Here is a 16,977-nt window from a genome sequence, read left to right on the forward strand (position 1 = left end):
ATGACTGTCAATATCCAGCAATTCCACTCCTAGGTATTTACCCAAATGACACAGAAACATTAATTCCAAAGGACACCTGCACCCCTATGTTTATAGCAGCACTATTTACAATAGCTAAACTATGGAAACAACCCAAATGCTCGAAAATAGATGACTGGATCAAGAAGATGTGGTACATATACACAATGGAATATTACTCAGCAATCAAAAAAGATAAACACATGCAGTTTGCAGCAACATGGATGGAGCTAGAAGAGATCATGCTCAGTGAAATAAGTCAGAAAGAAAAAGAAAAATACCGGATGGTCTCACTCATAGCAGGAATTTAGAAAACCTAAATAAGGGACCAGGAAAAAGACTAATTAATGCAAAGTAAAAATCAAAATCAGGGTCTCCCCTGGTGGTGCAGCGGTTGAGTGCTGGGCTGCAAGGCTGCCCGCAGCCTCTGCAGCGCCAGTTCGTTCCCTGGCCGCCGGCGAGGGTCCCACACACACAAAAATTCAAAATCAACAAGCAACTATAAACCAGAGACACTCTATGGGGGGGAGGGGCGGGAAGAGGAAGGACTAGGGTCAAAATAAGGGGGCTGGGTGCAATTGTATGGGGAATATAACCAAAATGAAAATGCATATTGTGCAAAAATGAAAAATGATATAAGAATTATATAAAATAAAATATTTTTAAAAAATGACTGTCAAAGGGACACATGGCAAAAGAGCAAAGACAAAATGTGTTCAAAGGATGGTGGTAAGAAAGCCAAGTTTGGTTCAGCTTAGATTGCATGAGGCAGTGATTTCTCAGAGACACAAGAACCTTATGACATTACTACTGAGTAGACATCTTATGTGAAATTCTTCACATTCCAAGAAATTTCCCTCCCATTTCAAGAAAGTGTGATTTAGAAGGCTCTCCCTAGTGGCACAAGGGGTTAAGACGCAACCTATGAAGCTATCTGCAGCTACTGTAGCATGAGTTTGATACCCAGCTAGGGAGCCACCCACATAGCTCAGCAGACCTCTCCTGACTCGCCTGCTGTTCCCCTCAGCAGTGTATTTTGGTATCTCCACTTGTTCTGCTCCCCACTCTGACCCTGGTGAATCTTCTCACCCCCGCCCACCCCCACACCTCTGGCCTGTACACCAGTTCTTGTATACATAAATAAATAAATCTTTTAAAAAATATGATCTAGAAAGATGACATTAGTGGAGTAACTGTGATATGCTCTAATTTCAGTACCTAAGTATGATTACCAACATAATGATGGCAACATGCTATGGCCAGAATCTTTGGTCTACACTATAAATCACTAAATTAAAGTTTACACTTAAGTGTGCTAAGGTTCAGCCTTGCTAAATGTTGCTAACCTGTTAGCTTGCAGATTCTTGGGTTCCATGCACCAGAAATACTAGCTCAGAGATTTTGAGAAGGGACCTGAACAATCCACTTTTTTAAACAAGGTATAAACATGACTCTAATAAAACCAGATAGAGAGAAACAAGTTTGTGAACAATAATTACCAATAAGAGGCTTTCAACCAGAAGGATGAATTAATGGCAGTGGTCTTTTCAGAAAGATTAATCTGGCCACAGGATAGAAAATAGACTGGATCTGGAGAGAATGAGGACAAGAGGGCAGATAAATGAAGACTCCAAAAGTCCAAATGGATAGGAACAAGAATCTGGCATAAAAATAAAAGAAAGGAAATAAAGAGAAAGGACAGAAATGAAACAAAGTCGAGAATGAGCAGGTATTTATTTATTGGATGTCATGGTGTGGTGGTTTAAAACATGCTGAAACATTCCCATGATATTCTCACTATGAAATAATAGTGGGTGCTAAAATGCCTCTCCTTGAATATGGGCCAGCCTTAGTGATGAATTTCTAATGGACAATAAGTGGCAGAAGTCAAATACGGTGTTTGAAGTTTCCTTCTAGTTCTTTTGGATACATGCCTTTACAGTCCTGAGCTGCTGTGATTTCTTCCTACTTTGAGCCATCAGGTGCCCCAGAAATTGCAGATGTTCTAGCTTCCAGCTATTTGAGTCTTTCTGACCAAGTATCGGATCTATTAGCAAAGACATCTCCCTCCAATCACCATTTAATCACAGTATTACAAGAGACCTTGAATCAAAAGCAACCACCTGAGCAGTTCTTGATTTCCTTATCCATAGGAAGCAAATACAATTATAAATAATGATTATTTTTTTAAGCGACTAAGTTTTGAGTGATTCATTATGTGGCAATGGTATCTAATCTATATAGCAAAGCCAAAGATTACTCTGGTTTCATCTTTGTGTGTTATATTTGAAAATTTTCTTTTTTACATGACATAGAATAATTATAAAAATCTCATCAGCCTTTCAAATGTAATGGCTTTTTATAGTACCACAGCACATTATAATAAAAATAAATAATCAATCATCTAGTAACATATTCTCAATTTTAAAACTTAATTAGTAAATAATTGTAAACAAGCTTCTACATCATTAGTTCCAGGGGAAAACATCAATATATTTTTTTAATATTTTGCATGAAAGTGCTAATGCTTAGAGAAAATTTGTATAATTAAAATTAAATCATTATCCCCCCAGGAGCAAATCAAATTTGTCCCCCTTAGGAATAGCAAATCAAATTATGAGTCTGTCAAATCAATTCACTATGCAAGTATGATGACAGCCCCCTGAAGATTGATTTCCTTTTTCTCTAAGCTTTTTTTGAAAAAACTATATTTATCTAGTTGAGAACATTTTATATATCCAATCTTACTCATTGGCTCTGAACTTAACTCTATTTTTAGGCTTCTTTTTAATGGCAAAGTTGAAGCTAAATTATAGATGCTAGAGGAAATCACAACCAGAAAAAGGTAGTCATATATAGATATATGTAAAAAACAGATATAAAGCATATAATATAAAACAAGTTAATATATTAATAAGTTACTTATCTGACACATATATCATCTATACTATATATAACATATAAGGTAACTTATGTTAACTTGCAGATTCTTGAGCTTCATGGTAATATGTATATATATATATGAAAACACATATGTATTTACAGACAATTATATATACCTGCTCTAACAGGTCTCACACTCTTCTAGACTGCAAAGCATGACATATGGAATTTACAACGGCTGTGTGTGCTGAGGAACCACAACCCTCAGAAGCATAACTCCTGAGTCCTTTATCTGTCACTCAAGAGGCCTACAGGAATGCCAGTGATTAAGAGTATCAGGATCATCTTGGGCCTTTATTTTATTTAAAATAAATATTCTCAAGCCCTGGTGAAAGCTAAGGTGTCTGTGATGCTTTAAACTCCACCCTCACCAACTCCCTGCCCCCACCACTCCACTGCTTTAAACAAACCTGCTTTAAACAACTAAAATACAAATTCTTAATTAATTCCTGTTATTATTATTATTATTATTTTTACTAGTACAGATTTACTATAAAGAGATGCATAGGGCAAAATATGTGGAAAGAGGTGTAGAGTTTCCATGTGCTCTCTGGGCATTAGTGCCTGTTATTCTATAACTATGAAATCACATGTCAAAACTATGAATATCATACCTCAGAAAACAAACCTGGGGCCTTCCTGGTCACGCAAGGGGTTAAGACACAGCACTATGAAGATATCAGTGGCTACTGCAGCCTGAGTTCAATCCCTGGCCAGGGAGCTAACACACATGGCACAGCAGACCTCTCCTGTCTCACCCACCGTTCCCCTCAGCAGTGTATTTCAGCCAATCTGCCTATTCTGTTCCCCACTCTGTCTCTGGTGAATCCTCTCACCTCCCCCCCACGGCCCCCCCACACCTGTGGTCTGTACCCTAGTTCTCGTATGCATAAATACACAAATCTTTTTAAAAAGAAAATAAAACAAACCTGTTTCAAACAGCTTGAATTTGTGTTAAAGAAGCCATTACTTCAGTTATTTCCCCAAATGATAAATATTATGAATCAGAGATGTTTAATCCCCTAATCTACAATTTCTTAAGTAGGTTGTGAGTACCCCATAAGGCTAGCTCAATACGATGAACTGTAATAGATCTTCTGTTTAAATGTGACAAGTATCAGAAATTAAGCTTCATATTAGTCAGTGTAATTCCAACAGCTTCTGCACCCCACTATGCGGGTCCCAGGAGTCCAGCTGACAGATCACTGTGGTTTCAGTGGTTCCAGTTATATCTAGCAGTAGAATAATTCCTTCCAACAATCTCACCTGGAACCTCTGAACATAAAAGCAGAGCTGTTCTAGGCTGCCTTAACACTTCACGTGGCCTCTAAGGGATCCATCAATCATTTTGAAAAACAACCTGGAGAAAGGTATCTCACAAAAAGGAAGGAAGTGTTGATGAGGACCTTCCACTGTATAAATATCTTCAACATGTCTAATAGTAGAACCACTTCCTTTGCCGAGTGCTTATTATAAGCCATGCAATCAACTGGAGGTACTTGATCTCATTCAATCTTCACAACTATCCTGTGAGGTACAGCTTTCCCTATTCTTCAAAAGACACCAAGGCCTCAGAAGGGTGAGCAGATTAGTAAAAAAAATCACACAGTAAATGAGTATCAAAACACACTGTACCCCCACTGACATTAACCAACTCTACTGATTTATATAAGGATCTGAGAAATTAACTCAAGATCATTTCCTAAGCAGTCACTTGACTCCTTCCTTTTCTGGGTATCCATATCACTAATACAGATCAGTAATACATATTTTCTGCCTCAAGTCAACAAAGATTTAATAGACCCAATGTAGTGAAGGAATGCGCTAAGTTGACCTGTAGGTGTGTGGGTTGTGGGATGGCAGTGCCGAGAAAGGAAGAGTGGCAAGAAGTTCACAACATGAATGAGACAGTTCTGCCCTAAAATGAACAGAAGACTGTGTGCAGGAGAGTAGACAGACAGGCAGACATATTCACAAACACAAACCATAATTCTAGAGTCCAATTGAACAGTAAGAAGAATTGGTTAGAAGAGAGCTCATTCATAACAGCAGTAAAACCAGGAAAAATGCCAAAAAATGTACAAAAGCTTTCTTTTTATGGAAAATTATAAAGTGTTACTTACTGAAGAACATAAAAGAAAACCTGAATAGTGGGAGTGACATGGCAATGTTCATGAATGGGAAAATTTAAGTTCTCTGAAAATTAATCTCTATATATTATAATCTATACTAAAATTCAAACAAAGTTTCAGTAGTTTTTTATGGAGCTGACAAACTGACTGTAAAACTCATAAATAAGAGTAAATGTGTAGGCATGGCCGATTTAGAAAGAAGGGAAGGGGATATTGTCAGGGTTCTTCAATTAAAACTATGATATTGGTACAGAAATACATAAATAGACAACAGAAGTGCATAGGAAACCATACAGCAGGCCCATGTGTCTATACAGGAATAAGACATTTCAATGGGAGGAAAAGTACCAGTTATGAAAATATTTCTGGATCACTGATGCATTTCATTTCCATTTAAAATAAAATAATAAAAATAATAAAATTCTATCTTTACCTCACAGTATACACAACAATTAATGCAGGTAAATACCTGAAGCTTCAAAACAAGATCAAAATCACTAGAAAAATACAGATTATTTTTATGAGGCAGTAGAGAACACTTTCTTAGCCTATAAATGCACAAGTCAAAAGGCAAATCCTCATATATTTACCAAACTGAAGTGTGAAACTTCTGTAAAACAAAAGATAGGATATGACTCTGTAGGAAGAAAATATTATCAAGATATAAAGCAAAGGATTAATATCGAGAATGTCCAAATCAATAGCATAGGCTCAAATTTTCCATCAGAAAAGAAGGAGCCAAGCTTATGTTTTGGCAATTCTCAAAAGAGAAGGTACAAAAAGCCAATATAAACACATTTTAAAAATACTTCAGCTCACTAGTGACTAAGAGAATACAAATTAAAATAGCAATACAAAAAACATTTCTAATCCATCAATAGCCTAAAATAAAAAGATTTGAAAATGAGTACTGGGAGGTAGGAGAGAAATAAACATGAATTTATAAGCATTTCAATATCTTATTAAAAAAATCTAAAATATAAACTTAAGACTATGCACACACACACATACACATACATACACATATCTTCTCCTTACCCTAGAGAATCCATTTCTAGAATATTCCTGAGACACCTTTGACAGGCAAAGAGAGAGGATGTTGGTCACAGTACTGTTGACAATAGCAGAAATTTTAAAGCAATCTAAATGCCCACTAATAAAATGATATATTTATAGACTGTAACATTATGAAAGTTGTAAGAAAAACAGCTATATGTGTCAACACAGAGCTCAAAAACAGAATGCACTTTGAAAGAAACAAGTTATAGGGTGATACAAATAGCACTGAGGAAGGAGCAGGGGCAGGTCGCTTTGAGAAATAAGAAGCAGTCCTGCATACAGTCTGCACAGTCTGTATACAGACCCGAAAAATGAGTGGGGGGCCAGATGATATATTGTTAATCAGCGTAAAAAAAATACATTTGGTGTAGGTGTTCCTCCTCCATTTTCAGTAACAGTACCATTGATTTCAGGTTTTCTGTTGAGTTAATAAATTCTCACTAATATACATCTAGTTTTTCTCCCCACCCTCATCCTGTAGAATATGAAATTCTACGAACTTTAAAAAACACCATGCTTGGGCCTCCCTGGTGGTGCAAGGGGTTAAATCGCAACCTGTTAAGTTATCTGCAGCCTCTGCAGCACATGGCACAGCAGACCTCTCCTGACTCACCTGCTGCTCCCCTCAGCAGTGTATTTCAGTCAGTCTGCCTATTCTGTTCTCCATTCTGTCTCTGGTGAATCCTCTCACCCCCACACTTCTGGCCTGTACTCCGGTCCAGTTCTTGTATGCATAAATAAACAAATCTTTAAAAAAAAAAAAAAACCACCATGCTTAACTAAAGATCTGGAAACAACCTAAATGCTCCGAAACAGATGAACAGACCAAGAAGATGTGGTATATATATATATATATACACACACTGGAATACAACTCAGCAATCAAAAAAGAGAAACACCTGCCATTTACAACAATATGGATGGAGCTGGAAGGGTTTATGCTAAGGGAAATAAGTCAGAAGGAAGAAGAAAAATACCAGTGGTTTCACTTATAGGTGGAACATAAGAAAACCGAACAAAGGGTAGGAAAAAGACAAAACCTGCAAGCTGACCATAGATTTGAGGCAAACAGCAAGAGAGGGGAAGGAGAGAGGTCAAAAGAGTGGTGGAGGGAATAGCACAAGGGACTGTGGTGATGGATCACGAGTGCTACGGTGGTAGGAGAACTATGGAGACTACACCTGAGGGGAGAAAAATGTAAGGAAACAAAAGGTATTTTGGTCAGTCTGCCTGTTCTATTGAATCTCTGGTGAATCCTCTTACTCCCCCCTCCCCAACAGCATCTCTGGCCTGTGCCTTAGCTCTTGTATGTATAAACAAATAAATCTTAAAAAAAAAAAACATTAAGGGCCTCCCCGGTGGCGCAGCGGTTGAGCGCTGGTTGCAAAGCTGCCCGCAGCCTCTGCTACGCCGGTTCGATCCCCGGCTGCTCCCCGGCCACCGGAGGAGGGTCCCACATGGCGCGCAGACCTCTCCTGCCGCCCGCTGCTCCCCTCAGCAGTGTACTTCGGTCCTTCTGCCTGCTCTGCTCCCTGCTCTGGATCTGGTGAGTTCTCTCACCCTCCCGCGCTTCTGACTGTACCCAGTGCTTGTATAAATAAATAATAAATAAATAAATCTTTAATAAAATTTAAAAAACTAAAACAGAACATCTTGCTTAGGCTTATTGTGACTACAGGCTCTCTAGCAAAGTCCTAGCTGTGCAGCATGTTCAGCTGGTGGTGAAGAGATTTTAGGCTTCTTCTTGACTGTCTTGACTCCTTCCCCTTACTAGTCTGCTATCTCTTTCCAACAATCAGGCCAAAGGTGAGAAGAAGATATTTTTCAGATAGGAAGGAGTACTATACAGAAGCAAGGAGCAGCACTGGAGTAATCCCCTAGAGATAAGGAGTGTCTCCTTCTCCTCCCCTTGGCCCAACTTGGCAAGTCAGAGAGCTGGAAGAGCTCATCTCTGGGTTCAGCATAAGAGTGGGAGAGAAAGATATTCTACACAATAGATCGCTGTAGTGGAACTGCTAGTTGTCTCTCAAAATCTGTCCTCTCTTTTTTAACAATAATAGCTCTGTATCTAGGCTGGGACATTTCGCAGCATCCCTTGTAGTTAGCATTTATTCGCATGGGACATATGTTCTTACCAGTGGACTATAAGAAGTGATCATACACCTTAAGAAGTTGATCATACACCTTCTGCACAATTTTGTGATAACTTGGAAGGCAAATCAAGTTTCTAGGGAGCCCATAGCTAGAGAAGAAAAGGCCAGAAAGAGCCATCATGTTAGCATATGTTGACTGCTTAGAAGAAATAGATAAACCTAAGTGAGATCTTATCAAATCCCAAGCAGATAAAGAGAAAAGAAAGTATCCAACAATTTAAGACCTCACAAATGGGCCTCCTGGTGGCCTAGGGGTTAAGTCTCAGAGTAAGCACCTAGATGGTCTGAGTTTGACCCCTGGTCAGGAAGCTAACCCACATATGGCACAACAGACATTTCCTGTCTTGCCTGCCGCTCCCCTCTGCAGTATATTTCAGTAAATCTACCTATTCTGCTCCCTACTCTGTCTTGGGTGAATCCTCTCACCCCCACACCTCTGGCTTACATCCCAATTCTTTTACGCAAAAATAAATAAATAAATAAACAAACAAACAAATAAATAAATAAATGGAAATAAAAATCTTAAAAAAACAAAAAAAAATCACAAAACATCTCACAAAGCTGAAAAAGGCAACTGCTTTTTTTTAACCTCCAAACAGCAGGAGATAATGCTATTTTTGTTGCTCAAGGGACTCCCATTAACTGCCTCCCTTCCCTTGCCCAGAGGCAACACTCAAACTAAGGATATTTTCTTCCTACCCAAGTTTATTGTTCATATGTCCTCAAAATAACTGCCACAAAAAATAAGAACACAAAGAAATAATACAGCTTAATAACTACATCCAGAAAAGAACTGCGGGTGTAGTTATAGGCACATGGAACTAACTGGAAGGAAAAAGAGCAGAAGCCTACAAAGTTTTGAGGATATGGTTTTACCAAAGCAACCATAAACCTAGCCAGAAAAAAATTATTATTTTTTTTCCAAACTTAAAATAACTCCCAAGGATGGCACAGCTTCCAAAACACCACTCTGATGTGGTTAGGCAGGATGATGATGGTAAGAACTTCTCAGAGAACAGGGGATTTCAGTAAAGAATAGACAAAAAAATCACTCCAAGATAGCAGGAGCTGGAGTCATCAATGGGTAAACCCAGGAAATCACTCCATTGCCAGAAAGATCCTCTGCCATCCTGGACTCACAAGATTTGTTATTTTCTCCTATCTAGTGACTACCATAAAGAATGCCAAACTTGGGGTCTCCCTGGTGGTGCAGGGGGTTAAGACACAACCTGTGAGGCTGACCACGGCCTCTGCAGCACGAGTTCAATTCCCGGCCAGGGGGCTATCCACATGGCACAGCAAACCTCTCCTGTCTCGCCTGCTGCTCTCCTCAGCAGTGTATTTCTGTCATTCTGCCTGTTCTGTTCCCCACTCTGTCTCTGGTTAAGTCTTCTCACCCCCCACGCCTCTGGCCTGTACCCAGCTCTTATATGCATAAATGGATAAATCTTTAAAAAAAAAAAAGAATGCCAAACTTTCCTTTTCTGAACAGAAATTTTAATTTCATCTGGTCCTGCTTCTTGGCTATTTATGGTGCAGGGAGGGGAGGCATGTATAGGTGGCTGAGATGGTAAGTCAAATCTGGAGCTAATGAAGAGAACTATACTCCAAGTAGATTCTCAACTTTTGAAACTGATAATGGACCCTCTGCTGTTTTCCTTGGACTGAGTGTGCATACTATGTAGGGGTGTAACAGGGTTGTTCCCAGGGAAAGGGGAGGTTTCAGATTCCCTGCCCGACCCTAAGGAATGGCGGAGCTCAGCTGGGAGGAAGAGAAGTCTAAGAGGGAGATTGGGAAAGGAAGGAAGGAGGAGGAGATCAAGAAGACCTGGAGGAGGCACATGGAGCAGAGAGACATGAGAAAGTTGCACTTGCTTCTCGCCTTGGACTTGTACAGGGACTTGGGGGACATGGAAGGAGACACTTGAAACAGATGTGGGTGAGAGCCCCATGGGAGATTAACAAGGGCATCATTCATCTGGATTTTAGGGTCCCCACTAGATGGTGACTTAGACTTGTTGCAAGCTTTTGGGTCTCAGTGGTCCGGCTTTGGGCCAGCCTTGTTTGCTTGGACACTTATCCACAAAGAGATAAGTAACTTTGGGTGTCTGATTTGAAAACTATATTCTTTCTCTTTTTGGTTTCTCAATCACACAATTATTTGTATTTAAATTCTTTTCCACTGAAGGTCTACTGCACTAGGGTATGTTCTGTTTTGTCTTGAGGCGGCACATGGGAGAACCTATTTAGAGCAGGCAAGTTTGGGGGTTCCTGGGATGCCTCTCACCCTTCCCTATAACAGGGGGAGAAGGGAGCATGCAGACAACTGAATGGCCAGGGAGGCAAACTATTGTGGGAGACGCTAGTTAGTTCTCCCATCCTTTCCAAGTGACAGAACTGTAGTCACAACCTGGACTGCCCAGCTGCATTGTTTCTGGCCTTCCTCATAGATACAAGGAGATTAAATTCCCAACAGGGCATGTGAGGAGAAGTGATGGAGGCTGCTTCCAGCTCTGGGTCTTCAGACCTTCGTGTTTTCTTTCCCTTCTATGCCAGTTGGAACTTAAACGTGATGGCAACCCTGCTTCAACGATACAGCTGATGGCAGTGTCCTAGGAGATGGCAGAACAACTTGGAAGGAACCACAGTTCCCTAAATGATGTCAAGGAGAAAAGCTATCTAGTCATCTGGACTTCATTGTCCCATAAGCCACGTAAGTGATAGTTCTTTTTGTTAGATTGGTCTTACCACCATTAGTATTTGGCTGACATCAGAAGCTGGTTAAAGAAAAACCTTGAGAACTTGTGGCATAATAAAAATATATATTAAAACTTTGTCCCTGGGGCCTCCCTGGTGGCGCAAGGGGTTAAGATGCACCTATGAAGCTGTCCACAGCCACTGCAGCATGAGTTTGATCCCCTGCCAGGAAGCTATCCATATGGCAAAGCAGCCCTCTCCTGAGTCGCCCACTGCTCCCCTCAGCAGTGTATTTCACTCAGTCTGCCTGTTCTGCTCCCCACTCTGTCTTTGGTGAATCCTCTCACCCCCTACACCTCTGGCTTGTACCCCAGTTCTTGTATGCATAAATAAATAAATCCTTTAAAAAAAAAAAAAAAAACTTGGTCCCTGTTTTCTGGTATAGAGCATCTACAATCTTAGAAATTTCCTGAGTGATAGAAATGCTTTTGTTCGTAATGAGCTCCTTTCAAATACACACGAGTCTAAGCTAATGGGGTGAGCTCATTAGTTGAGGGAATAAACACTTCAGCTTTGCTGTTGCAGCCTCTGCATTCCTGCAGCACTGCAGTAGCATCAGCAAACTCAGACACCACTGAACTGCCCACATCGGCCAAGAATCTCCAGGCTGCTATAATACCAACCTAAGAAGATGCTAAATTGGTATAGATGTTAGTCCTGACTTTTCCAGACTCAGATGTGTGACTGAGAACAGTAAATGCAAGTGATTGCATATTCTACAGAGAGATACTAGACCATGCTAGAGAAACTTGCCAGTAGGTGCCCTCCCCACTTCTCCAAACCAGCATTGTGACTCTTGGTCCGTCACCTATTTCCAGGCTAAAAAAGAGAAAGTGGAGATTGATCAGGTACCCAGATTGCTGCTAAGAGTAATGTATTTTTCACCACCTGACCCACTGCAACCGTGTGAGGGAAAATTTCAGGATTCTGAGATATCACATGAGGTTTCTGAGCCTGAACCCAGCCCAAGTTGAGGAAAGCAGAGATATGCTCGAATGAATGACAAATTAATGTTTTAAACAAGGCTTTTTATTTAATTTTTTTCAGCTTTATTGAGATATAATAGTGGACTGGATATTCTATACCTGAAAATGAGATTACCTATTAATGTTTTTAAAGAAGCATTAAATACACAGAAAAGCTATGGGGTATTCCTGAATTATAATCCAGGGGAGGAGCAACCTCACAGGATGTCTGAAAGTTATCTGAGAGAAAGAATCAAGTAGCTTTATCTGTTTATGCCCACAAAGTGCATCTCATTCCATACATAGGGCGAAGCAGGTCTGGGTGGGAATGTCGGCCTGCTTGGCAACTGTGCCTCTACCAGTAGCCAAGGATTAAACGGAAGATTGCATAGCCCCCTTCTGCAATAGCAATACCATGCAGCAACCAGAGCGGCAATAGGGGCCTCTCTGGTGGTGCAAGGGGTTAAGTCTCAGCACTATGAAGCTATCCACAGTCACTGCATCATGAGTTTGATCCCTGACAAGGGAGCTAACCCACATGACACAGCAGACCTCTCTGTCTCCCCCACTGCTCCCCTCAGCAGTGTATCTCAGTAGATCTGTCTTCTGTTCCCCACTCTGTCTCTGGTGAATCCTCTCACCCCCTCCACCTCTGGTCTACACTCCAGTTCTTGTATGCATAAATACAAAATAAATCTTTTTAAAGATGAAGATCAAAAATAAAATTTTAGGAAGAACATTTTGAAATGAAGTTTAAAGAGATTTGGATTTTTAATAAAAAATGGTGAATTCTATTATTACTTTTTATCTTTTCTTTTTGGTAGACGCTATCTTCAATTTTTAAGCATTTGCGCCAAGAAAATAACCTCCTGCCAACCCACACTAATGGACTTGCCTGTTTTTGGACCAAAATTCATTCAAGATAACAGCAAGTCTTCCAAGAAATCTTTTTTTAAAAATTCTATTTTTTTTTTCAGCAAATGTATATCATATAAAATATAAGAAGACAATCTTACTTGGTCCTCAAAAGATAGAGCCTGGGCAACATCTCTTGGAAATCCATCAATAACAATGCCCTCTTCATCAGGTATTTGCATCAATTTCTGTTTTATCTCAGTAATTGTTGTTTCCTTTGATAAAGAAAAAGAATGAAAACCACAGTGAAACTTATATACAAATAACTGGTATTAAAATCGGCAGAATAGAAGCAAATTACACAGCTGTACCTGTGGGGCCAGTTCTCCAGTTGTAATTATTTTGGCAATAAGACTCCATTTCCTATTGCTGCTGGTATTGTGGATCTTCTTTCTTAATAATTCTCCCACCGAAATATATTGGAATCCATAGCGCTCTGCAATTTTCAAACTTTGAGTACCCTTTCCACTTCCTGGACCACCTATTATTTAAAACAGGTAAAATTGTGACCTTCTGACACAATAAAAAAACTCCTTTTGAGATGACTACTACCTTCACCTTGAGGTGTGGTCTCGACTGCCTGTACCAGGGGGAGTACCTGTTCCACCCTTGGCTTGCTCAGTGTTACCTCTGAAAGCAGAACAGTGCAGACTTGGCCAAAGAAAAAAATGGGATTTTCATAATTAACTGCAAAGGACATTTATTTCTCAACCTATTGATATTTTGGCAAATAACTAATTTTTTAAAAATTTGGAGCAATGCAATTTAAAAAATTTTCTATGTGAACCATAATTATTTTTTCCTTTGTAATCAAAGAAAAAAAGAGACGGGATTCAGAAAATCATGATCAAAACAACAGAAATATGTTCCATGCCCACAAAGAGTAACTGTGCAATTTGGTGAAATATAATAATTATTCTTAAACCAAAGGCTTACCAATAGTCATGTCACCTATTTAAATTAATTTTTTAAGTCTGTCCATGCACATCCTTGCCTATTTCCTTTAAATTTAAAAGAATTCATGTGCAATAAGTATGCAAAGTTGGTGGAATAGGTCCTTAAGTTAGAACACTTTCATACAACTCATGATAATTTTGAGTCTGTGATACATTAGTATAAAGTAATCAACATTTTGCAACATAACTCATTACTAATCATTGGTAATTGTGATTTATTTTCTAAAAGCATAAGTACTAAAATAATTATAAAATTTGTGCCTCATATTTTATTTCCAAATCATATTTGATTATCTTAGTTTATGCTTCTAAACAACCTGGGCTAATTGGAATCATGAGTGTGAACTAATTTCAAAATAAAGCATATAACAATCAGTCCAATTGGTAGTTATTTGTTAGCAATTATCAAAATGAAATTCAACTTTCTAAGTGTCAATTGAATGCAGATAAATATTTTTAAAAAATCAATGGCTAAGAAGTAGTGAAATGTTTTGGTAATATTCACGGAAATATAATTCTTCAAGCAGCATTGAAAATCCTCCTGACTAATTCAACATATAAAGTTTTGAGCAGTTTAAATCATTTTTTTACATAATTATTTGTAAATATTTTTATTCTTATTGCAAATAACATAAGCAAAAAGAAAGACAGCTTTTTTTTTTTTTTTTTTTTTGTAAAAAGAGTTTTGTAATAAGATCATAAGTCCTGTTGGCCAGGGCTTATTTCCTCTTTAAACTTTTTTATATGTAGAATTTTAAGATCAACTGATGTAATGATAATAATTTCTTAACCTTAATCTCAAACAATGTACCTAATAATATCTGTTTTTCACTTATTTGTTGCTTATCATATTTATATCATATTAAGATAAGAATTTGTTTACAATTTTTACCATTCTCTAAAAAATTAAATCTTATCCTACCAGACTCAACATTGCACTACTAAATTAACATCATTTACTTTGCTAATCAAAAGTAGGTTTGGATTGTAATAGCTGCTTTTGTCCTTTTAGAACATGGGCAAATCATGGATTGACCTTAAGAAAAAAAAAACTTATGTGCTGAACTCCATCAACAAATTCAAATTTGATACGCTTTCTATAGCTGATATGCTTTCTATAGCTTCTCAACCTTTTGGCTAAGATCAAGTGCAAACTGATTTGATCTCTGAAAAATGAAAATTATCTTTCATAAACTGTATTTCCACACTTGCTCTCACAAACCATCAAACTGAGAAAGTATAAATTCCACTGAATTTTAAAAATAATTAAACATATTAAGCAAGTTTTGCATCTTCAAAGGAAAAAAAATTTTTTTGCAAAATAATGAAGACAACAAAAAAATCTGATCAACTGGCTGAGAATAGCATTAATTTATTGGATGAGTTTTGTTACTGAAGTTTTTTAACAAATTAATTTATGTCTCTTTTCTCTGATGCCAAAATGAATTCAATAATTGTTCCATTTATTTATCTCTAATACTTATAAGCATTATCACCCATCTAACATGCAGATTTTATGACTTTTCAGATTTTATGACTTTTCAGATTACTACCCTAAGAAGATTTATATATGTGCCAACAAGACCAACTTTTAAAAAATTCTGTATTGCCAGAAGGGGAAGTTTACTTCTTTGGAGCAATACCATGTGGACCTCTTTTTGAAGTTGGAATTAATAAAATTTGTAAGATTCAGGTAGATTATTTTATAAATTCACAAAAGTCATCAAATTGCACCAATTTTCTCAAATAACCTAAGGTTAGGCTTTTCCTTTCTTCTCTATTTCGATCCTCTAAAAGTTATTTGTACTCTTTGACTGCACCATTCTTATAATACATAAAATGATACAGTACAGCAAGTAAGTCTCTAGCCAGGATCATATCCTTAGGAAGCAAATTGATTTTATTGAGTCCAAAGGACCATGAAATAGGGGAGATTTAAGAATTTACATTTTCTCCAAAGGATCTTAATTTTTTTGAAATAGTTTAATTGTTTTCCTATAAAATTCATAATGCACAAAAATTAATAACAAGAGCAATTTGTTATGCCTTTTTTAGAACAGTCAAGCCATCTTTTTTTTTTTTTTTACCTAGTAAACAACTGCAAATATTTTACCAATAGCAACAAGAGAAAGAAAATAGAAAAAAAATCTCACCATAAAATGGTGATGTAATTTCTAACCTTTCCTTTTAGGTTTATATTTTAATAAATATAAACATTTTCTTGTCTTCTAGGCAAGGATTTAAAATTTTTAAGCATGAAAAAATATTCCATTTTAAGGGCAGGAGGAGATTTATGACATAAAAGTGGCTGCCATATGCCATAAGAATTTTTGACTTTTAGAAAGCCAATTTCTCTACTCTCTTCCTACAATGTTATTCCAAACAATTTTGGGCTAAATATATTCACACTCAGAGATGTACAAATGTCACCCCCTTTAGTCTAGTAAACTTAAATTCTTGTTAAAGCTCAGTGTGATTATTTGCATGCTTTTCCCCTAGTTGTTAAAGCTTCTGGGATCAGAGCTTCTTTACATGGGGCTATATATATATTTTGCCCTCTACCATTAACTCACTGCTGGCTAGGATAGTTTTGAACATTTAATTTAGATTTGCATCATTTCTGTGAATCTGTTTTCACGATTTTTAAAATTTTGAGAAAATAAGAATTTCCAAGAATGGTCAAAAATACATTTTGCAAAAATACTTAAAACATTTTCAGTAGCTCTTCCTTATGAACTAGCAGCAGACTGATATTTTTATATTCACTTAAGATTCACAATGGTAATTTAAATAATAACTTATTATTTTGATGAATACACATATGTGCTATGTTATTAGATTCAATTATATAATAACACTGAAACTCAAGTTTTATTGTAGGTGCCAGTTTGCCATAAGAAAAATTCATTTATATGATCTTTATTAATATATTATTTATCTCTCCTTATAAAGTTAGTGGCAAATAAAAATTCAGTTAATTGACGTAAAAGGCACATTGTGTTTAGGAAACTTCTAATGGACTCAGTCATCTATGTTAAAAATTAAACAGACAAAACACAGGACAATAACTCTTAAAGAG

General features: G+C 37.5%; 1 protein-coding gene across 3 annotated transcripts in view; it reads right to left on the reverse strand.

Annotated features, from left to right (window-relative positions):
* AK5 (adenylate kinase 5) overlaps window positions 1-16,977 on the reverse strand; it is a 271,283-nt gene that overhangs the window by 206,585 nt on the left and 47,721 nt on the right. For all 3 annotated transcript variants that reach the window (XM_054691447.1, XM_054691446.1, XM_054691445.1), the window contains exons 4-5: window positions 13,254-13,423; window positions 13,044-13,157 (exon numbers count right to left, since the gene is read on the reverse strand). In XM_054691447.1, the coding sequence (XP_054547422.1) occupies window positions 13,044-13,157; window positions 13,254-13,423 (284 nt within the window). The remainder of the gene's footprint in view (window positions 1-13,043; window positions 13,158-13,253; window positions 13,424-16,977) is intronic.

This window comes from Talpa occidentalis, unplaced genomic scaffold, assembly GCF_014898055.3.
Source record: "Talpa occidentalis isolate TD23 unplaced genomic scaffold, MPIMG_talOcc4v2.1 talOcc4.9, whole genome shotgun sequence".
Lineage (NCBI taxonomy): Eukaryota > Metazoa > Chordata > Mammalia > Eulipotyphla > Talpidae > Talpa > Talpa occidentalis.